This window comes from Anomalospiza imberbis, chromosome 17 (genome assembly GCF_031753505.1).
Source record: "Anomalospiza imberbis isolate Cuckoo-Finch-1a 21T00152 chromosome 17, ASM3175350v1, whole genome shotgun sequence".
NCBI classification, from domain to species: Eukaryota; Metazoa; Chordata; class Aves; order Passeriformes; family Viduidae; genus Anomalospiza; species Anomalospiza imberbis.
In genome coordinates, this window is record NC_089697.1 from 2,471,867 (window position 1) to 2,494,724 (window position 22,858).

Sequence of the window (22,858 nt, forward strand, 5' to 3'; positions counted from 1 at the left end):
CTGGCTCCAGAGCAGAGGGGCTCCAGCCCTTGGAGCATCTCTGTGGCCTCCTCTGGACTCTCTCCAGCAGCTCCAGGTCCTCCCTGTGCTGGGCCCCAGGGCTGGGACAGCTCTGCAGGTGGGGTCTCACCTGAGTGGGGCAGAGGTGTAGAATCCCCCCCTGCCCTGCTGCTCACACTGGGGGATGAGCCCAGGGCTTGGGGGGTTTCTGGGCACACACACGTCCAACTCCCACCCACATGTCCAGCTCTCACCCACCAGCACCCCCAAGTCCTTCTCCCAGGGCTGTTTGTGATCTGTTCATCCCCAGGCCTGGTATTGCCAGAGGGATCCACGCACACTCTGCCCACAGGCAGCAGCTCTGCACTGGCACCCCCAGCAGCAGCAGTGGCTCCTGCTCTCCCTGAGCACAGACAGCCCAGCCACGACACCTCAAACTTCAGAAAACACCTCTCCACACAAGCCCCTTCCTCTGAGACAGCAAGTTCTGAACGCACACAAGAACAATTTACTCTTTGATTTGGGATCTTGTCTCCCAGGTTCCAACCTGGAGTGAAATTTTATGAGCAAGCCCTCCAGCTCGGGGGGAGGCAAGGAGGGAAGGGGCTTCCAAGGGAAAATGCCAACAGATACTTAGAGCCAGAAGCGTGTGTGGGTGTTGCTAAATTAAGCTTGCAAGTAGGTGGGGCAAATGCCTTAAACGAGTTTGTGAAGGTAAAATAATGTTCATTAAAAATAGAAAAACAACTGAAAAAAAATACCCTTTGTATTCAACTTCACACTCGTACATCATAATGTTCCAGTAAAAGCCCATTTTCCCTTGAGATAATAAAAGAATTGAATTTTTCCTTATCGGTCATCTATTTTTCTAGCTAAAGCTATTACTCCCTCTCAGTGGTTGCCAGGCAACAAGAAATATTAATAGCAGCTTTTATTAGCTTAGCTTTAGCAGTGGAGTACCAGAATGAGAAAATGGAAAACATAAATGTGTTACATAAATCTTTCAACCTTTCAGGGTTTGTGTTAGTCTCTGTTTTCATAATGATTTATTGAAGTGATGGTTCATTTATGAGAAAAAGGAGTGTGAAATAAGAAAACGGAACATTACCCTGAAGGACTGTTTGAAAATAAATAATTATAGAAGGTGAAGAAAAGCTGTTTAAAACCATTTTTCTGAGTTTTATAAAATTTAAAAAGACATATTTCTTTCATTTATTGCCTCTGAGAAAAACACTAGCAGAGAATTGCAAACAGGGCTCTGCTTAATACAAAGAACCCTTCATGTAGGGTTGCGTTATTACTATTTTCCACCTCATGTTTGGGAGTTTAGTTTTTAAATACTGAACCATTAATAAGCAGAAAGCCAAATTAGTCAAAACCTTAAAGCTCACAACACAAAATTGCCAGTGGAAACTTATCCAGGACTGAAACATTTGGAACTCAGGGAAGTTTTTGCTGCTGGTGACCCGAGCAATGCTCTTGTTGGTTTGCTTATTTATAAAGGCTCTTCTGAAGAGCAGGAACTTGCTTTGAAGGGCAATGCTGCCTGGACACTGCACTGGGATGTGGATTAATTTAAATCACTTATTTTAGCAGGCAGTGACTCAAAATTGTTGAAATATTGATGCATTGGAAGTATTTGCCCACAGCATGTAAACCACTCTGCCCGCTGGGATCCTGGATTTCCAGCGGCCTGGAGGAAAGACTGGCACAGCTTACTTGGTTTTTGTGACAATATTTAATTGACATAACAAGTTTTTTTCAATGAGGGTGGTAAAATCTGCCCCAGGTTGCCCAGAGCAGCAGTGGCTGCCCCATCCCTGAAGTGTCCCAGGCCAGGCTGGATGGGGTTTGGAGCAATCTGGGTTCTGGCCCTGCAATTTTCCTGCAGGACAACCTCACTCGAGGCCTGGTGATCACCAAGCTTGTCCTTGGAGCCTACAGCATCCCAGGAATGCATATCCCAGCTCTGGAAAGGGCTACTTTTCCTTTCCATTTCTCACGTGGGACACAGGCAGCTGGGTTCCTGCTGGTTTATTTTACTGCTCTCCTCTCTGTTCCACACCAAAGCCCCGGTGTGTTGGGAAGCAGCTGCTCAAAGTCAACTGAAAACTTCTGGAATTTTAGGGTGGCACTCACCTTTCTTCTACAATTCACCCCCATTTACCATTTTACTGTCTCACCTCTACCTAAACAGGTTCCACAGCTCACTGGAAATGTGACATTTTACACCATGGATGTTCCTTTTTGTCTCGGAGGATTTTCAATATTTTTCAAATAATTCCGTTCCACTCAACAAACTGAAATGAAACCTTTCAGGTTGTGGCTGAGGCCTTTCTGCCCTCACACCAGCTTGCTGTGAGCATAAAAAGGCACCCCAGTGGGCTGAAGGAAATGTTAGTGCTTTTAGAGGAGTCACAAAAATCACTCATCGTGAGAAGCAATGGGAAGAGGCAGACACGGGGAGAGGTGTCAGTCTCTCCAACCAGCTCTATACACCTACAAAGCTCATGCTGGCCCACAGGAGCAGCCACATGCCCCAAAGGATGCTTCCCACATGCCCCAAAGGATGCTTCCCACATGCAGAAAAGCATGGCTGTGCCCACACTGCCCCTGGCCAGGGCAGAGCAAGAAGAAGCAGGGTAGCTGCTTTTTTGGAGTGTGTAGATGCATCCTGTGGCCAGGCTTGGAGGACCACAGTTTTGGGTCCTGGAGCAGTGCTGGAGGGCTCTGGGCAGTGCTGTCTCAGCATGTAAGGGGCTCCTGGCTCCCCCCACCCCAGCACTGTCCCACCTGATAAGCAGAGGCACCCCCAGCCCTCTCGGCTGCTATCCAATATTTATGGAAATACGTTTGTGCTGCGTTGGAGATTCCTGGGCTCTGACCTTGATCACCCTTTGTTTCTGTCAAAAATGTTCTGCCAAATCCACTCTGAAATCTCATTTATTCCCAGCAGCTCTTTAACCCAGCGCTCACCCACCTCCCCACTGATCCAGAGCAAATCTCTGTCCCCTCCCCTGCTTTCCCCACAGCCCCAAATCCCAGCCCCAGTGTGATCCCAGCCCAGCAGGACTCCCTGTGGATCTCTGGAAGGCTCAGCTGCTGCTGGGATGTTCACAGTGAGCAAAGTTATTCTCTTCCCAAGGAAAATGTGTTTTTTTTTCCTCTTTGATTACTTTTCCTTAATTACTCCCATTTCTCAGTGACAGTCACATTTCTTCTGTTTTCTTTCCCTCCTGCCATTCCTTCTTTCCCTTCTCTTCCCTTCCTTTTTTCCCCACAGGAAAAGAGGGATCACTAGAAAGGAAAAATCCACTGCAGTAAGAATTTTCTGGTTGTTTCTTGTCATCAACAGAAAAAACCAAACAAACCTTTCCCAAAGGAGCCAGCTCTGCCTCCTCCCCAGCCCTCCCCCACCCCTTCCAGCAGCTTTTCACTCATCACATCCTGTGCCATGTCTTTGCCTACTCTTGTCCATCCATCCCTGCTTCCCTGCTCTGCAGCTCCCTGTACCCTGATCAGGGATGGAAAACTCCCTTAACTTCTAAAAACTCACGGGTGGGGGGAAAAAGGGGAAATGAAGTGACAAAAACAGCAGTGAAGAGCCATGGCATGGAAATGTGGAGCTGATCCCTGGGCAGATCCAGCTGGTGCTGTGGAGGGTGCTCTGGGTGGTGCTGCTGAAGGCATGAGCAAACAGAAGGGATGCTGGATTTTGGGTTTCCCCATCAGGGCACAGCTGCTTTGCTGAAACCAGGGTGTCCATCTGACAGCCCATGGGTGAGCTGGAGCGAGGAGCAGGGGCTGGCACACAGCAATTCCTCCTTCACTCCCCAGCTCCCATCCTGCCATGGGAATTTCTGTGCTGATTAAACTCCCTCGGGGTTGATCACCTGCACAGTGGGAGCAGTAGGATATCCCTTGAGAGGCACTGGGAGGTTTGATGCAGTCTGAGGGTAATGTAGGACATCCCAGGACAAGGGACACACCCAGGGAACAGCAACCTGCAGCTGGATTTTCTTTATTCACTTCTGAGCTCTCAGGAAAAAATACCAATCCTATGGCTCTTGTCTTATCAGCAGTTAGAGATTTGTCCTTTTTTTTTTTTTCTTTTTGACTTAAAAAAATCCTAAGGCTCAAGTTACATTTTTAGAGCAAAAGTCTGACCAATGTCTAAACATTTTACCATAAATTGCTTTTTGTTTCTCACTGTATTCAAACATACAGACATGGCAACTGAGGCAGGAAATAGCTGTGCATGCAAAAACCTGTGTGAGCTGCAGCAGAGAGCAGCAGGGAGGAGAGAAGCTCCAGCTCCAGCATTTGCATCAGCAATGCTGGTCCTGGAACAAACCCAAAACCTCTGCACACTGAGCCACCTCCTCTGAGCCCTGAGCAGGCAAGGCTCACTCCCAGACTGGCCTCCCATCACTGCGTGGGTGAAAGAACCCCTCTCTCTCTGGAAGTGTAGGCAAACAAGGCCCAGAATGGTCTGGGTTGGAAGGGACCTTAAAGATCATCTCTTTCCACCCCCTGCCATGGGCAGGGACCCCTTCCACTAGCCCAGGTTGCTCCAAGCCCCATCCAGCCTGGCCTTGGGCACTGCCAGGGATCCAGGGGCAGCCACAGCTGCTCTGGGCACTCTGTGCCAGGGCCTGCCCACCCTCACAGGGGACAATTCCTTCCCAATATCCCATCCATCCCTGCCCTCTGGCAGTGGGAGCCATTCCCTGTATCCTGTCCCTCCATCCCTTGTCCCCAGTCCCTCTCCAGCTCTCCTGGAGCCCCTGTAGGCACTGGAAGGTGCTATTAGGTACCAACTAGATGAGTTCAAAGTGTGCTTTCTCTCCAGGATTCTTCTGTGCCCTGCTGTGCACATGCTGCTCCCCTCAGCACCCACAGGTGTGCTCTGGGACCGGCGCTGCCATCGTGGGCTGGTGCTGCAGCAAAGGGAGACTTGATTCCCCACCAAAAGGGACAGAAGGTGGTACCTTCTACCCTTCAGTGGAAAAAAGGCTGTGATGGGAGGGTAAGGCACGATATAATTCTGACCGTAAACTGCAACACAGCTCCCTCCCTGATGCCCTTGTTGCTGGGACCTCTGGAGATGTAGCACAGCTCCGAGGGTTTCCAAAACTGAGCAGTTTCAGTTCACTCTCAGCTGGGAAATTCAGGGTTCATTGGACTTTTTTTATTTTCATGGTAAGGGGCAAACAAATCTTAATCTCTCTATTCTACATTTACAGCCCACTAAGTCCCCTTCTTATCTTCTGTGGCTCGGCCCTGATTTATCGCCACTGAGCTGCATTTGTGAAACAGTACCATAAAGTAAGAAAGAGAACATTTCCCAAGGACTACTCCAAAATAAATTATTTCAGACACAGAGAAGCTGCTTAATAAATGCCCCTCTTCTTTTTTTCTTTAGGTATTTTAGAAAGTGATTTATAAGTGTAATATCACCTCTCAAAAATGAGACAATCAACATGGGATAAAATTATCATGTTATGAAAATAGAGGTCAGGCAAAGGGGCTGTGCTTTAAATTAAACCAGGGAAAAATATTTCATCTGAAATTGACTCTTTCTGTCTCAGAAATGAATGTTTTAATCACCTAAGAACCTAAAAGGTAACACAGAGCCCTTAGTAATATTTAATTCCATAGAAATATGCCTCTGTTCAATATTGATGGGCAGAACATGATATTTCTCTTAAACACACTAACAATGAAACTCAGAGACTCATCAGGACTTCAGAAAGCCTTGGGATTTTCCTAGACTAAGAGATAATATCCCATTTAAATATTTAAATATCACTACCTTTCAAACCCTTATCTATTGAAGCAATCAACACCAAGCGTTTCCCAGCTAGGCAGGGCCAGGCTCCCAGCCACACTCTTTAAGTAAAATTAACTCTGTTTGATATCAATGTCATTCAAAATCAATGATCTTAGAGAGAAACAATGTCAAAAACCAACCATGGGGCTGAAGCTGCTGGAGAGGAAAATGGTATTAAACAGCAGCAATATTAATTCAATATCACTGTCAAAATCAAGTCACAACCTTTCCTCGGTGCTGCTGATGCAGAAGCACCATAAGCTCTAATTAGCCCTGGAGTTTCTTCCCACTTCACTTCATTATCCCTGCCTTGTTTATCCCTGCACCAGTCATTTGAAACTTTGCAAGGTATCCCCTTCCCACAGCGTGAGCCAGGAGGCACTTGGAGTTTGTGAGAGCGAGGAGGGATCCTGTTCCCCCTGAAATCAATAGGAGAGCTTTCCCTTCAGGGAGCATCCGTGCTCCTCCTGCTGGTGCCACCCTGGCGGTGGGACACGGGTGACAGGGAGGAACAGAAAGGACCCAGGATGCTGGGGCTTTGGCTGGCCACCTTGCCATGGGGGATGGGGCACATGCACTTCGCTTGGTTCAGGCAGTGATGTCCTTTTGGTTTTGCCTTTTTTTCTTTGATATGTTCTCTGTACTCTTCACACATGTATTTGTAGCTCTGTAGCATATTCTATTAATGGCTCATTTTCCCAGTAATTTCCCATGGCCTCTTCCTAGACAGAAAACCAAACAAATTCCAGAGCTCCAAGCCCTGAGGGGTACAGGACCCCAGTGCTCTCTTGGCTCTTCCTGGGAACCAAGGCCATGAACAACTCTTGGAGATCCATTTCATGGACAGAGAACAGCCAGTGCCAAGGGGGGACTCCAGAGAAGGGGCTTGACTGGGGGGGAATTGCCTCACCACTTGTGCTCCTAATTGGTGCTTTTTATCAATTATGCTAATTTCCTAAAACCTATAAAAATGTACTCACCCCTGTGGGGGTGGGCTTTTGTGCACATCTTTCCATGACTACCCTTGAAATCCTTCAAAAAAAATCCACTTTTATATTCACAGAATTCACAGAATGACCAGGTTGAAGAGACCTTCAAGATCATCGAGTCCAGCCCAGCCCCAACACCTCAACTGAACGCTGGCACCCAGTGCCACATCCAGGCTTTGTTAAACACACCCAGGGATGGTGACTGCACCACCTCCCCGGGCAGCTATTCCAGAACATAAGTTCTTTCCATTAAAAACTTTTTCCCAATACCCAACCTATATTTCCCTTGGTGCAGCTTGAGACTGTGTCCTCTGGTTCTGTCAGTGCTGCCTGGAGAAAGAGACCAAGCCCCAAAATATTACCTCCTTACTAAAATTATCTCGAGCTTCATTTCCAAACTGGGGGAAAAGGCAACAGGAGGATGTTCCACACACGGGGGAAAAACCCTTTGCCCTGATCCTGAGTGGTTAATGAGGCTCAGGAGGACACCAAACGAAGGCTGAAACTGCCACCATGAGCATGGAGACCTGCCAACACACCCCAGCTCATCCCACCCCTCACAGCAGACAGCCCATCACCAACACCCTCCTCTGCTCAGCTCACTCACTGGCAACACAGAGTGCTTTGGATGAAAGGCAGAGAGAGGGGAAAGGCACTGACCGTGGGCAGCTGGCTGGAGAGGAGGTGCCCATCCTGACTCAACATGTTGGACACCATGATGGCCGGCAGGTCCATGTTCTGGTAGGGATAGGCTGGGATCAGGCTGTTGGGAGGGAGGCTGTGGCACAGCGAGTGGTATCCAGTTTCATGGTCCACCAAGTGCAGGAGGGATGGGTCAGGGAGGTTGGGAGGCGTTATGGGAGGGATCTCGTAGTCCTCGTTGTTCTCATTCTGACTGTTGTACGTCTGAAACACCAAAGAGACATTTTGCAACGTGTCACTGATATGTATGAATATTGAGAACTTTAGAAGCATATAATGCACTTAGGCAGGTGGAGGAAAACAGAAATATATTGAAATAACAGAGATATATTTAACAAATGCATTTAACAAATTTGCTTATTTAACAAATTTGCAAAAGTGCAGAACACAGTTTGTAACATGAATGTAACTTGCTAGGTAGAGACAACTTGTAACACAGCACATAAGAATTGAGTTGCTAGGTAAAGGCCGTAAAGATAAGAAAACTCAGTAAAGCAAGACTTCGGTATTGTTGAAACCCATAGAGCAGAACCTTTTGCTTAAGGAGCCAGCAAGAACCAGGCTCCTGCTTTTGGCCAGCACAAACTGACCTGAGAGAAAGCCAAACCTCCACTGCACCTGCCCAGAAAAAGGGTCAAGCAGAGAGCATTGAGGAAGATGAGGTTACTTCATCAAAGACGCCAGCCCACAACCACCAGGAGGTGTGGCACCACCAAAGACTCTGGGCAGAGAATGGGCAGGCAGGGAGGTGTGGGCTTGGGGGATCAATGTGTATTTAAACCTGAAATCTGTCTCACTAGGCACAGATGTCTTTGGTGGAAATACCCCCATGTCTCTGGTGGAAATATCCCCATGTCTTTGGTGGAAATAGCTCCATGATTTTGGTGGAAATATCCCCATGTCTTTGGTGGAAATATCCCCATGTCTTTGGTGGAAATAGCTCCATGATTTTGGTGGAAATATCCCCATGTCTTTGGTGGAAATATCCCCATGTCTTTGGTGGAAATAGCTCCATGTCATTGGTGGAAATATCCCCATGTCTTTGGTGGAAATACCCCCCATGTCTCTGGTGGAAATACCCCCCATGTCTTTGGTGGAAATACCCCCCCATGTCTTTGGTGGAAATACCCGCCATGTCTTTGGTGGAAATACCCCCCCATGTCTTTGGTGGAAATACCCGCCATGTCTTTGGTGGAAATAGCTCCATGTCTCTGGTGGAAATACCCCCCATGTCTTTGGTGGAAATATCCCCCATCTGTCCCAGCTGGAGTAAAACGTACCTGCTTTACAAATTTTAATTGTAAAGTCCTTATTCTGCAAATCATCACTGCCTTGCTGCTTCAGCAAAGAAAAAATGACTATTTCTCTAAGAAATACGGATTCCAGTGGAAATGGGTTTGTTGTGATTGTTGTGATAAAAAAGACACCTCCAGTCCTGCACACCAGGTTGTAATGAGATAGGAGCCAGGGTGTGAGTGTGGCAGCACTGCACCATCCATCAGGAACACACCATGGAGCCCCTTGAGGCATGGAGCCCCTTGCTCCCCCTCACGGCATTCCTGTTCATCTCTGAGTCCCAAAAACCTCAGCAGGAACTCCCACACCTGGACCACAGCCATGGAAGGGCACGGCTGCCTCCTGACCAGCTGCTGCCTACCTAGGTCAAAGTCTCTCTCTGGGCACCCAGCTCAGCTCTCAACCTACAGCTGGTATTTTTAACAGCTGCTGTTGGAATTAGAGCTGTAGAAATAACAATCACTTGGGATCAAAATTTAAAGAATTATGGAACAGTTTGGGTTATAAGGGATGTTAAAGCCCATGCAGTCTCATCCCCTGCCATGGCAGGGACACCTTCCACTGTCCCAGGCTGCTCCAAGCCCTGTCCAGCCTGGCCTTGGACACTTCCAGGGATCCAGGGGCAGCCACAGCTGCTCTGGGCACCCTGTGTCAAGGCCTCCCAACCCTCACAGTATAGCATTTTCCCCTAATATCTAATCTAATCCTTCCCTCTTTCAGGTTAAAGCCATTCTCTATCATCCTAACTCCCTCAGAATCCTGAAAAACTCCAGCACAGAAGCCACAACCAGGGAGGGAGATTTGGAAACCCAGCCATCACTCTTTAAAAACCCTTTAAAGAAAGCCTGTATGACTCCACTACACATGGAGATTTGTTCTTCCTTAGATCCCCTCCCAAATTTCATCTGGAAAAGCATTCCCTCACGTCCCTACTAACACTCCCTCGAGGTGACACAAACATGCAGAGATGTTGGAACTCTGTCTGCTCCCCATGTTTTCTCATGGCCTGTTTACTTCTAAGCATTCCCATTTATATAAAAATATGTTATCACACCTGTGCATTTTCACTTCAGACAAAACCATTTATTCTTCATAACGTGTGAATCTATCCAAAATCATTAATTACCAGCACAGAATATAATGAGTCTCTGGCAGAGGAGGCTTATTCTAAACATCTACTGTTTCACATATTATTATAGCATATGAAATTCTGATTAGCTATAGCATTACACACATGCTAAAGCTAAATTTCCCAGATCACCTAGTTTCATGGTTGGATTTGGACTTAATACTTGATTTAAGAGCAAAACCCCAGATGTTAAAAAAAACAGTTAAGCACTGTAGGCTTTAATAATCCATCGTCCCAGAGCTCACCCCTGGATTCGTGCTCTTCATCACCACAGACTGTGGGGACAAAGTCCTTAATAAAATAAAATAAAATAAAATAAAATAAAATAAAATAAAATAAAGCCTGTGTTTAACTGGAGTACAGAAGTCAGTGGGAGAGGCAGCAGGGAGCAAGGAGGGAGCAAGGAGGGATTGGTGAAAGGGCACTGCCAGGGAGAACCATGGCTCTGTGGGGTGTCAGAGCAGAGGGGCACTCCTGCCTCACCCCACAGCTGGGGCTGGAAGAGGCTCATCCTCTGCTAAGCTGAGCCCACACCTCTCACCTTCCCTCACCCTGCTGCAGAAAGGAACAAAAAAAGCAGCAGGACAGGATGGCATCCAGGGGCACCTGGACAAACTGGACAAGTGTGGCCACAGGAACTTAATGGGGTTCAACAAGTCCAAGGTCAAGGAGCTGCTCCTGTGCGGGGTGATCCAGGTGGAGTACAGAGCAGGAGAGGTCAATATTGAGAACAGCCCTGTGAGAGAAGGACTTGGGGATTCTGGTGGAGGAAGGGTTGGGCAGGAGCCAGCCCTGTGTCCTGGCAGCCAGAACCCCCCGTGTGCCAGGCTCACCCACGCGTGGGCAGCGAGGGGACCCTGCCTCTGCTCCCCTCTCTGCACACCCTGCCTGCGGGGTGCCTGCAGCTCTGGGGGCTCACATGGGAGAAGGACACGGAACTGTTGGAGCTCCAGAGGAGGCCACAGAGATGCTCCAAGGGCTGGAGTCCCTCTGCTCTGGAGTCAGGCTGGGAGAGCTGGGGTTTGGAGCCTGGAGAAGGCTCCAGGGAGAGCCTAGAGCCCCTTCCAGTGCCTAAAGGGGCTCCAAGAGCTGGAGAGACAGGAAGAGGGGCAGTGGCTTCACACTGCCAGAGGACAGGGTTAGATGGGATATTGGTAAGAAATTCTTCCCTGTGAGGGTGGAGAGGCTCTGGCACAGGGTGCCCAGAGAAGCTGCGGCTGCCTCTGGATCCCTTGAAGTGCTCAAGGCCAGGCTGGACAGGGCTGGACAGGGCTGGGAGCAACCTGGGATGGTGCCCATGGCAGGGAATTGGAATGAGATGAGCCTCAAGGCCCCTTCCAACCCAATCCATTTGCTGATTCTGTGATTCAAGAGCAGCTTCTGCATATCTGACCCAAACCTTTACGTTTGCCTGAGATTCCCACTGGCTGTAGGGAAACAGGAGCACGACAGAAACACAGGAGAGAGCCTGGGCCATGACAGCCCTGTACCCAGTGTTAGTGTTCAGGGAAAATTCAAGCCCAGCTCTTTTTCCAGGCAGCTTCTGTCTATCATTGTTGTGATACAGGGAATGCAGTGGGCTGAGGGGATGTACTCAAGGCAGACAGAGAGATCCCATTTAACACGTCTCGTAGCTAGGTTTCCATTTGGGCCACGCTTCTCGAGGTACACTGATTCTTTCCCAGTTATTTAAGAGGATTTCTCTCCATGCTTTACAGAAAGGGATTTAAATAAATCATCACACAGCAAACTTGTTCCTCCAACTGGTTTATTTTGGTATCAGGTATATAAGCAAGTGGCTTTGCTGTACTTAACTAAATTATGTAAAACCCACTCAAAGTTTCCTAAAGCTCTCTTCAAAACTCTGAGTCCCCTGTGTTGCTGCAGAGCAGCTCACCCAAGGACTTTGAGGTGGTTTTGTACAGGGTGCCAAAGCCCCAGCGCCCTGCTCACCCCCAGGCACGTTTCTGCCTCTGTTCTATTCAACCCAGGGGGAAAAAAAAAGAGAGAAAAGAAAAAAAAGACCCGTTTAAATCACAAAGCTTTCCAAATAGCTACAGCATTTTGCAGACGTATCAAAATTACAATCAAAGCTGTACACAATCAAAATCAGATTAGACAATATCCAATCAACATAATCAGCCTCGGCGCCTGCCAGCTTTCACACCCTGTCGCTACCGAGCTTCCCCGAGCAGGCTGCCCTCGCTCCCTCTACGTCTGCTTGAAATGGATGGTCAGAGAGATAAGGAAGGGAGATGAGGCACACAGACACTCAGAAGGCTGGGAAAAGGGGTGGTTTATTGTCACACACGGTGCATGTTGACGCGTCCACAGTGACACCTCTGTCCCCACAAGGAGTGGTCTCACACAGTGTGCACAGAGCCGTCCCCTCAGCCCCTCTGCAGCAACACCCAGCTCCTCTCCACCACCATGTGGGCTCTGTGGCAGATTATATTTCCTATTCTTATGTTAATTTGAATTAAATTAAAGAGCCAATTATACGTTCTAAGGATACATTACAAATTAGATTAGCGGGCTGGTCTGAAGCCATTCATCCCACCAGGACTCCGAGCGTGGAGCAGCTCGTGCTGCTGAATGGCTGCCCATTTACTGTGCACAAAAAAGGATCGAGGATTTTCCACTGTCAAACAGATGACAGTTTTTGTGATTACACATTATTCCTCTTCAAATTAAAACACTGAAATCAGCTGAAACAACAAGCCTCTTCTTGCAAACCCTCTCGTGGCTGGTGCTGCCGGGCAGATGCCAGGCGCAGCTTGGAGCAGGGAAGCCCTGCAGTGGGCTGGAGACACAGGATGGAGACAGACCCGGTCACAGAGGGGACGTGCCCCTCCTCTGAGTGCTCCCCTTGCCCTCAGCCCCACAGGTTTCCCTGTGTACCAGCCATAGGGGTTGTACAGGATCAAACTGCCCTAAGCACGGCCCCCAGGGTTATTGCAGAATCATAAAATAGTCTGGGAAGAGATCTGAAGGATCATCTCATTCCAAACCTCCTGCCACGGCAGGGACACCTTCCACTATCCCAGGTTGCTCCAAGCCCCATCCAACCTGGCCTTGGACACTTCCACAGATCCAGGGGCAGGCACAGCTTCTCTGGCACCCTGTGCCAGGGCCTCAGCACCTCATAAACCTGGTTCTGCCCCATGCTTGCACAGGATGGCATCACACCAGCTACAATCAACCTCCAACAGCAGCAAAATTGTATTTTAAAACACTTTTTCCATCTTGAAATCCAAGTCTGAGCAGGGGTCCCTGCACCATCTCCATCCAACAGCAGATTCAGGGTCAGAAGACAGAGGACTGGAGGGGAGGTGATGTGGGGGGATTGTAATGAGGAGAGAGGCTCTGGTTCCTGGCAAGATGACACCCAGGCCATGGGCGAGACCAAGAGGAGCCAGAACTGGCTGCTCCCTCCCAGCTCACAGCACGGGGATGGAGACATGATATTTGGAATAATTTGAGAGGAAAGGCAGAATTCCTGAACCCCTTGCAAGAGCAGGGGCTGGCCTGCACAGCCAGGCCCCACTGCTGAGCTGCCAAAAGCACCTGACGGTCTTGGAGACACCCCAAAGTGGTCTCCTGCCAACGCTGCTCCCCACCACAGGGACAAGGTGCCAAGATCTCCCAGAGTTGCTGTATTCCCTGATGCTTTTCAGGAGAGGGAGGCAGAGATGGACAGGAGGCATCCCAGACGCCCAGGACCCGCAGGAGAGGGCTCTCAGGTGGGAGGCAGCTTTGGGGACATGTCTGTCCATGGCAGGTGGCTCCTCTGCTGCAAACTCAGAGCACATCTGGGGGTTATGGCCTGATGGGCACAGTGACCTTGCTCACCCTCTGCCATGGCCCCAAAACCACCCTTGATGTTGCTGCTGCTTCACCTTTTGCTCCTGTGCTGCACCTCCTCTTGGACTGTAAATGAAGCCAAGCCCCAGCAAGCTCCCACCAGCCATCCCTTAACAGAACCCCCTGAGCCTGGGGGAGCATTCCTAGCACTGCAGCAAAGAGGAGGGTGGGCCAAGGGACCTCCAGATGTCTGAATGTCACGCAGCTCTTGGGGACCAGCTGTGACCCAGCCAAAGCCATGGCAGAGCCATGTTCAGAGGGCACATCCTCATGCAGGTGACTCAGGAGGGAGGGACATCATTTACAGATATGCTCTATAAATGATGTCTTGACCTTTCTCCTGCCTCTCCCCTCCTGGAAGGGCAGGAAAGCACTGTTCTCCTTTACAAAACACTCCACAGCCAGGCAGCACCATCTCTGCACTGCATGTTGGTATAAATCACAGAGGACATGGCTTGACCAAGGACCTGGGAAACCATTCTCCTCCTTGGCAGCGTGGCAAATGTCCAGTGACCCCAATTCTCCACTGAGTCATGTTCTGTGTGATTATCCGTGAGGGTCCAGGAGTTGCAGCCAAGCATTGATTCAGAGAAATGTTCTTCACAGTGAGAAGGATAAAGATTTGTAGTATTATTGCAGGTAAATATTTGTCCTGTCAAAAAGCATTCAACAGTAAATGTGAGCCTGAGAGAGAACATTTGTTCTTGGGAAGGTACAAGGAAATAGGGAGGCTGCTGCAATCTATCCAGATGACACAAACCACCATGGATTCTGTGCCATCCCTCATCTAACTGGGGTTTTCCTGAAGCTAATGCAAAAGCTCAGTGACACTCCTGACACTTCAGAAATGACATGGATCTAAAGAGACCCGAACCAGCCTGGCAAGTCTGCAAAGTGAGGAAAACATTGATATTTGTGAGGCTGAGAGGTGCTACAGCTTGGGCTCCTGGTGTGCACAAGGAGCACACGGAGGTTATGGGGTGCCCACACCATCCCATGAGCTGTGATGGCAATCCCCCCAATCCCAGCAGGACCCAGGGTGAGCACTCTCCCACCAGCACCACACAGGGAAGGAGCTGCAGACAGGCAGCCAGGTGGTTTTGGGGGTATCTTGATTTATCCAAAGCTGGATGATGTGTGAGATGGAGTCAGGAGACAGAGAAGCACATGGATGGATTTACCATACAGACACATTCCCCATTCCCTACAGCACCTCAAAGATTCACCACATGCCACTGGTCACAGCAACTGCAGGGATCGCCAGGTTGAGAGAACGCCTTGAGCCACAGAAAGAGTCCAAACACAAGGAAAAAGGTAAAGTTGAAGCTTCCTGAGGACCAGCTGCCCGTATTTCCTCAAAAGCCTTTGGTCTCCTCTCCCACTACACCCATTACTCACACAGGCACGATCCTATTTGCAAGAAGGAGATTTTGATACGTTTCTCCAGCACAGAAACCAGAGGAGTTTTCTGCTCATCTCATGGCACTGAAGCCACGGGGACAGAAATGTCAGTTGAGGTGGCAGGAGAAGGTGGAAGTCACTTGGGACATTGCAAACTCCAGAGAAATGCACTGGGGCCAGCATGGGAATGGATGGGTGCTTGCTGTGGGGTGGCAAGGGGGGTTGCCCCTTCCATCACTCCTTCTGCAGGCAGGGATGGCAGAGGGCTCCTGTTCACACCCGTGTTCCCAAAGCCCTGTGCCAAGAAGTGAAGCAGTGCTGATTTTCTGCGTCAGCAGCTCTGGGTCTTAGGAATGGAAATTGATTTGCCTCATCCTCACACATGGAGATCTGTGTGAATACCAGGGTCAATGAATTATGAGGGGAGAGGTGGATAAATACTGGAAAGAAGTATTTATTAACAGTCACATACTATCTACAAATTGTCTTTGAAGTGTTCCCAGCCCCTGCTACATTAATTTTCACATGCTCAGGTTTTTTACTAGGGGAATGCTGTTGAAAAGGGAAAACGAGTTCTTGCCTGAACAGAAATGTGCCCTGGAAGTGTCTGCACAATATTCAGCAAGAGGCTGGGGGCACAGCAGAGCAGCAGGGAACCTGTGGGAAAGTGGGCTCTTCCTCCCTCTGTGTGTGCTCCTCTTCCATATCCAGAGTAGAGGGGTTTAAAATCATAGAAACACTGAATGGTTTGGGTTGGAAAGGACCTTAAAGATCATCTTTTTCAAAACCCCCTGACAGAGGCAGGGACACCTGCCACTAGCCCAGGCTGCTCCCAGCCCCATCCAGCCTGGCCTTAGACACTGCCAGGGATCCAGGGGCAGCCACAGCTGCTCTGGGCACCCTGTGCCAGGGCCTGCCCACCCTCAGAGGGAACAATTCCTTCCCAATATCCCATCCATCCCTGCCCTCTGGCAGTAGGAAGCCATTCCCCTGGTTCTGCCCCTCCATGCCTTGTCCCCAGTCCCTCTCCAGCTCTCCTGGAGCCCCTTTGGGCTCTGAAAGGGGCTCTGAGCTCTCCCCAGAGCCTTCTCCTCTCCAGGTGAGCACCCCCAGCTCTCCCAGCCTGTTCCCAAGAAAAGGTTATTCTCTCCAAAAACCCCAAGCAAGTGCTGGCTGTCCCAAAGATCAAACCCTCATCTCCCCACTCCATGGGCATTGCTCTGATGCAGACTCTACACTACAACTGCAGCACAAATCCATTCCCAACTCAATCCCAGCTCTTCTGCATGGCTTCACCTTTGAATCGGTGGGATGTTTATACCTTTAAACTTTACATGAGTTGACCTTCTCCCATCTCCTGTAGATCCCATGCAGTCCTGGAGCCACAGCTCTTCCCAAAGCCTGGATGGTTTCAACCAAATCTGAGAGCTCAGAAAGGTCTCTCTTCTACACATTTTACAAAAATTTGTATTTCATAAAACCATTTGTCCACAGAGGGTCCTGAACATCCTTGCTTGTCCTACTAACCTTGGATGTCCTTGGGAAGTTGCCACAGTGGCAAAGGGTAGGCTCTGGTGTGGTGCTCAGCAGGATGGGGCTGTGGAGGGAACAATATCCACAGGGAGCAGAAAATCTCAGTTCACACCAAAAAAAAAAAAAAATTTGGAGGCTTGCATCCATTTCTGCATTTTGGGAGATTATTTTACATGCTACTAAGGACAGAAACAACATTGTCAGGACCCTCTGGCCTCAACCTGTCTGTTGTGTGGGTGGGAAATGAAGAATAAGGTGCCAATTATTTATAATTATCTGAAGGATGGGAAATCCCTGAGATTTAACCTGGTCATTCTGCTGCATCCTCTCCCATGGCACCACAATCTCACAGTCAGGTTTGATATTGTCCAAACTGCTCTTGACCTGCATCACCACAAAAAAAAAAAAATCTAAAAATAATAGAGTTCTGTGAACAATTTAGAGCAAAAGAAATCAGCCTTATTGTAGGCTTTTAAAAAGGCTCACAACTCTCTCTCCCCCTCTATTTTTTTTTTAATCAGTATCTTATCCAGAACTGGAATCCTGTCAAGAATAGTGGATAGCAGGGAAGTATAACTTCTTATTATGTGTATAGTGATTTTATGAATTCAGTGGGGAATGAAATGCAATTTTGTCAGACTTGTCTGTGTTCATAATGACCAAGTCAAATTAATCATCATGGATAATACTCCTGTGTCAGCCATTCAAGAGATTTTTTAATAGAATTTTTCTGATTCATGTCTTGCAGTACATCAGATCTGTAGTAATGCAGGCACTTCTAAAAATCAGTGCAATTATGGCTTCTTGTTGGCCTGTCATTTTCCTGGAATAAAAATGTCTCCGCAGAAGTCATATACTGTACATAAACCAAAATGGAAAACAAAAATATAGTTACAATTAGGCTTGATTCTTTCTAAAGATTTAATATCTTTTTGAGGCCATTATTTATAGGCAGTACATAAAGCTCCAGAGCACGATGTGAAGATGGACGGGTTTATCACAACACAGACCAATTTTATCCTGGTTGTCATTCCTCCTTTGATTGCCCTGTGAGTTAGTGGCTTTTGCAGGCATGGAAATGACTATCCCATAGAACAAACAGGGGATAGGTAATGGGTTTGCAGTCAAATTATTGTGTTTATTAAAAATGTATCCAGGAAAGCCCACTCAGATCCCCAAGGGCTCCTGTTCAGGAAAATCTCTGGTTCAAGCAAAGGTTACGGTTTCCATAAAGGCAGATATAGATGGAAGGGGCAGCAGTGCAGCAGGCAGGGGTGCAGAAAGGATTAGGAGTGCTCTGTTTATCCTCCTGAGGAAAGAGAGACAGACAGACCCCTAATTCCCCGGTGACACAGACAAAAATGAGTTTTGGAAGTAGATACCCCCAGGAATAAAGAGGAAGAAAAATGTAATCACACATCTCAGCCTTTCTTGCTTTCATGGCAAGGCAGCAGCTGCCTTGCAGGAGAGGGCAGGGCAGGACCCTGCCAGCACCCCACATGTCCCAGAGGGAGCCCCACGTGAGCCTGCTGGCACAGCTGTCCCTCCAGAGCCACCTTCTCATGCCACCAGGTGCCACCTCTGCACGGCAGCACCACGTCCCTGCACAGAGACCTGCACTCCTGGATACGCAGAGCATGGAATCACCGAGTGGTTTGGCTTGGGACAGACCTGGAAGCTCAGCCAGCTCTGCTCCCTGCCACAGGCAGGGACACCTCCCGGTACCCTTGGTTGCTCCAAGCCCTGTCCAGATGGGATATTAAGGCTCAATTCCTGCTGACAGCGTTTTCAGAAGAACTCAGTATTGGTTTACACAAACATCAGCAATAACCAGGGTTCTGCAAACCCTTTGTTGTACTCCACGTGCAGGGCTGGGCTGGGGGGCACGTCTGATGCACAGTTGCTCCTGGGTGACCCAGAGCAGCAGCTCACCTCACCTCACTTCACCTCACCTATTTTTTCCTTACCTCCCCACGCTGAGGAGGGAGCTGTTTCCTTTCACTGCCTGCTTCCGTGGCTGTTCTTCCCCAGGCTCTCAGAGCAAACGTGGCAATGCTCCAGGCAAAGCCAGGGGATGTGCAAGCTCTGCTCCACCTTGGCAAAGAGCAGCCTCTGTCATCTGCCTCACAATCAGCCTCCTTAAAATTGTTTATAATGATTTCTGCCTGGCTTTAAAATGTATTAAAGGCGCTGTACACCCAGTGAGACAGCAGCCAATGGGATCTAAAATTAGACTGACTAGGCCAGACAAATATAAACCCATTTCTTTTCTTTCCTAGGATCTCTCCTTGAAGTGAATACAAGGAATATCATATTCTGCTCAAGAACATCATGCATTTCAGGGAATTATTTGAGTACAGGTTTTACATAATTGGCTTTTTTGTCTCACGGCATACTGAACTTGCATAATGAGCTCAGTGCACTCACAGCAATCCATTGTTGGGCTGGATGGATTTGGTGAAGGGTGCTGAGCCCAGGGTGTGTTACACAATGGTGTATAATGCACTGTAAGCAGGTCAGGCGATAAGGCAGCCCAAAACCAGGCACAAGCAAGGAAGAATTAGCAAAAAGCACTCTAAGAAATTAATTCAACCTGGCTTCAGCTGAGCCAGAAGGACGCAGAGCAGGAAGGAAACTACACTCTGTACCACGCTTGTTCTCTTTCAGATTTTGTCTTAGAGTATTTCCCTTGTGCTCAAAACTGAAGGAGTGGAGTTAAGGGATTAAACAAATCCTTTGTGCCACACTTCACATGGATGATTCTTTTGCACCACATTTTTCAGAGTTTCATCTCAAAAGACATGTCCTATGTGTGGCGTGTGGCATTCACAGCCGTCCCTTGCTCTGGGGTGTTGTGGGCTGCAGCAAGGTCCCTCAGCAAAGCCACAATGCCAACACAACCCATCTGCAACCCAGACTTTTTCCCCCCAAATATACCCTGTTTGGGTTTTTTGCTCTCATCAGCAAAGAGACATTTTCCAGAGAAGCCCTGCATGGCCCTCAGCACCCAGAGCACACCAGAAGTGGTGTGGGCAAGGCACCAGAGACACCACCAAGAGCACATCACCAATGCTGAGGATCCCGTGCTGGAGCTAAAGGGACAGTTACAATTTTTTCCTAAATGCCCCACACTACCCCTTGCTTTGCTCCCTCTTCCCACACAGAACAAAAGTCCTTAACCTCAGGCTCTGTTTTTAGTGTGGGAACTCCACAGCACCTGGGATGTCGGTCCTGCTCATGGTCCCAGTCCCATAACAGCAGAGCAAAGAGCAGTAACAGCTCTTGGTACCCTTTCTTTCACAGTGTGGGTATCAGCAAGATGAAATCTTCACTAACTGGGCCAGACCTGGTACTTTTGCTAAATTTCTTTATTTCCTGTTGCCAACACCTTTGAAGTTCAAAGCATCATCACAAACCTACTCGGATCTGAGCCCTCACACTTCCCAAGCCAGGCTTGGGACCCCAAAGCAAATTGACAAGAAAACTGTAGATATTAAAAAATCAAAAAGTAATAAACCCCAGCAGAAGCAGTGCCCCCCTCGCCATCAGCCAGATTTGATGTGTGTGATTAGCACGAGGAAGGCAGGGATGTGGGGATGGCTTGCATAATGTGGTGCAATCTAGCACCTCCCCCAGGGTGCCCAGCTGCTGCAGAAGCAATTTCACAGCTCATCATCCATTATGAGATTAAAATAATTTTTTTTTCATCCCGTGAAGTATTAATAAATTGTGCAGGCAGACCAGAGTTAGTGCCATTTACACAAACGGTACTGAATCACCCACCTAGTTATTTCTTAATGGATTGAGTATCTGTGTTCCTCCTTAGCCTGTAATTTAAAAACCTAAGTACACAAACCTGTTTATTTGTCTCATCAGGCCCCGAGCCAGCACTTACTAGGCCTGGGGACAGCGGGACAAAGGCAGAGCTGCTGCGTCCCCTGGACCTGCCCCAGCACTTTACAAGGGAAACAATACCAAAACACCCACATCGATGGATGGGAAAAGGGAAATGCACCACAAAAAAAGCTCAAGCCCACACTGAAATCCCTCCCTTCTGGGGGCAAAACTCACTGAGGCATTGCTGATGTAATGCAGGTTCTCTGGTACACGAGTGAAGATGTAAAGCTGTAGTCAGAGCGCCACTAATGGCTCTTTGAACATCCCTGCTTTATTATGGTACCAGACGAAGAAGGCATGTTTAATGTTTAAACTTCCAACAACAAATGCCTTCAGCAAATATGTTTAATGTATTTATTCAGTGCTTCTTAAGCGCCTGTCACCTCAGCAGCTGAGGTGCTGCTTACCTTTTTTTTTTTTACATTTATTTTATTGAAATTAAGAATGTACCACAGCTTTGTAAAATGCCACCTTCTTCCCTCCTGTCTCTACTCTTTACCCCCAAGAACAGCTTGAAATTCTTCACCACCCATCCACTGCCAAATATTTCAGGCTGCCAGGAAGTTGCCGAAATGGGGAAAGGAAATGAACTGAAATCTCCAGGGTGATAAATCAGCTTCCCACGTAATCCCAAAGAACCTCAGCCCCCGAATCTGGCTCTGGCACGTGGGAGATGTGCCAAAGCCAAGTACTCCTGAGTCAGCTCTGCCAAAGCAAACCCTGAGGTGGGACAGAGAGGGCATTGACCCAATTCCAGTGGCAGTGACAGGGTGTGGTTGGCCAAGGGAGGTCAGTGACAGACTGACCACGGGGCTGGGATGTCTCACTCCTTGCAGATCCTAAATATGCACAACTCAGCAACGGGCCAGCCACAGAATCACACAATCACAGAATCACTGAGGTTGGAAAAGACCTCCAAGACCATCAAGCCCAACCTCTGACTGCCCATACCCCCTGAACCCAGTACTCCCAGTACTCCCAGTCCATGAGATGTCAAGGCAAGAGAAGCTGTGGCTGCCCCTGGATCCCTGGAAGTGTCCAAGGCCAGGCTGGACAGGGCTTGGAGCAACGTGGGACAGTGGCAGGTTCCCTGTCCATGGCAAGGGGTGGAACCATGTGAACTTCAAGGTCCCTTCCCACCCAAAGCATGCCATGATAATCACACAGGATCTCTCTCTACCTCCTTTGCATTTGCTGAGAGCCACAATTATGACTCTTCCTTCACAACCACAGCTCCAAGAATTTTGTTCTTTTCCTCCCTTATCCAAAGCAGAAGCTGTCATGTCACAGGAAGACAAAGGTGCTGGGGCTGTTAGGGAAAGCAGGAAGCACCAAGAGACTCGTGACAGAACTGTGAGATCTGGAACGTGGTGCAAGGCCAAGTATCCAAATCCCCAGAGTAGGTGTGAAAATCTCAGCCTTAAGCCTCCAATATGTGAATTTTGGGAAACAAACAGATTTTCTCTTTAACAATTTTAACAACTTTTTTTTCTTTTTTTTCTTTAATAAAGCCAGGCTTATATATGCTATCTAAAAAAAGGCAGGAACACACACATGGTTGGGAGAGACTCATCTATGCCCTAAATCAGACACTCATCAAATTCCTTCTCAAGCATTAAGCAACCCGGACAAAATGAGCAGTGAGAGTAGGAACTGGCCTTTCAAGAGGAAGGCAAAAAGGAAAACCACCACATTAATAATCAAAACAGCAATGTTTCCCTAAAGTAAGGACAACTGTCCATCTAGGAGGTCAGCCAGGGCATCCATCTGCTGTTCACAGCCAGGAGCCTGCATCAAGAACCAGCTCCAGCTCTGGCACTGGCAGATCCAGAGGCCATGGACAACATTTGTGCACATAGGGAATGGCTTTGCAGAGGAAAAGAAGGTGCAAGAGGCCTCACATCCACACCAGCCCAACACGGATCACTCAACCAGAAGGCCCAAGCAAACACCCAAGGCATGAGGTCAGAAGAGAAACCCAGCCCCAGCTCTCCAGAGGCCAAACCACCTGAAACTCTGCATTCATTGAGCAGCTGGAGAGGTGGTTCTGTTATTTTCACTGGTTTAGAAACACCAGGTAGAACCTGAACTGCTCCAAAAAACTGGGCAGAAGTGGAAGAGTCAAAATGAGAGGGAGAGATGCTGATGGAGAGGAGGGGGAGGCTCTGAGCACAACAGGGCTGCACATAACGAAGCCAAAAACATCAACCTCAT

At 48.5% G+C, this 22,858-nt stretch overlaps 1 protein-coding gene across 2 annotated transcripts in view; it reads right to left on the reverse strand.

Annotated features, from left to right (window-relative positions):
• Positions 1-22,858, reverse strand: part of TOX2 (TOX high mobility group box family member 2) — a 154,802-nt gene that overhangs the window by 55,962 nt on the left and 75,982 nt on the right. For both annotated transcript variants that reach the window (XM_068207462.1, XM_068207461.1), the window contains exon 3: positions 7,483-7,728. In XM_068207462.1, the coding sequence (XP_068063563.1) occupies positions 7,483-7,728 (246 nt within the window). The remainder of the gene's footprint in view (positions 1-7,482; positions 7,729-22,858) is intronic.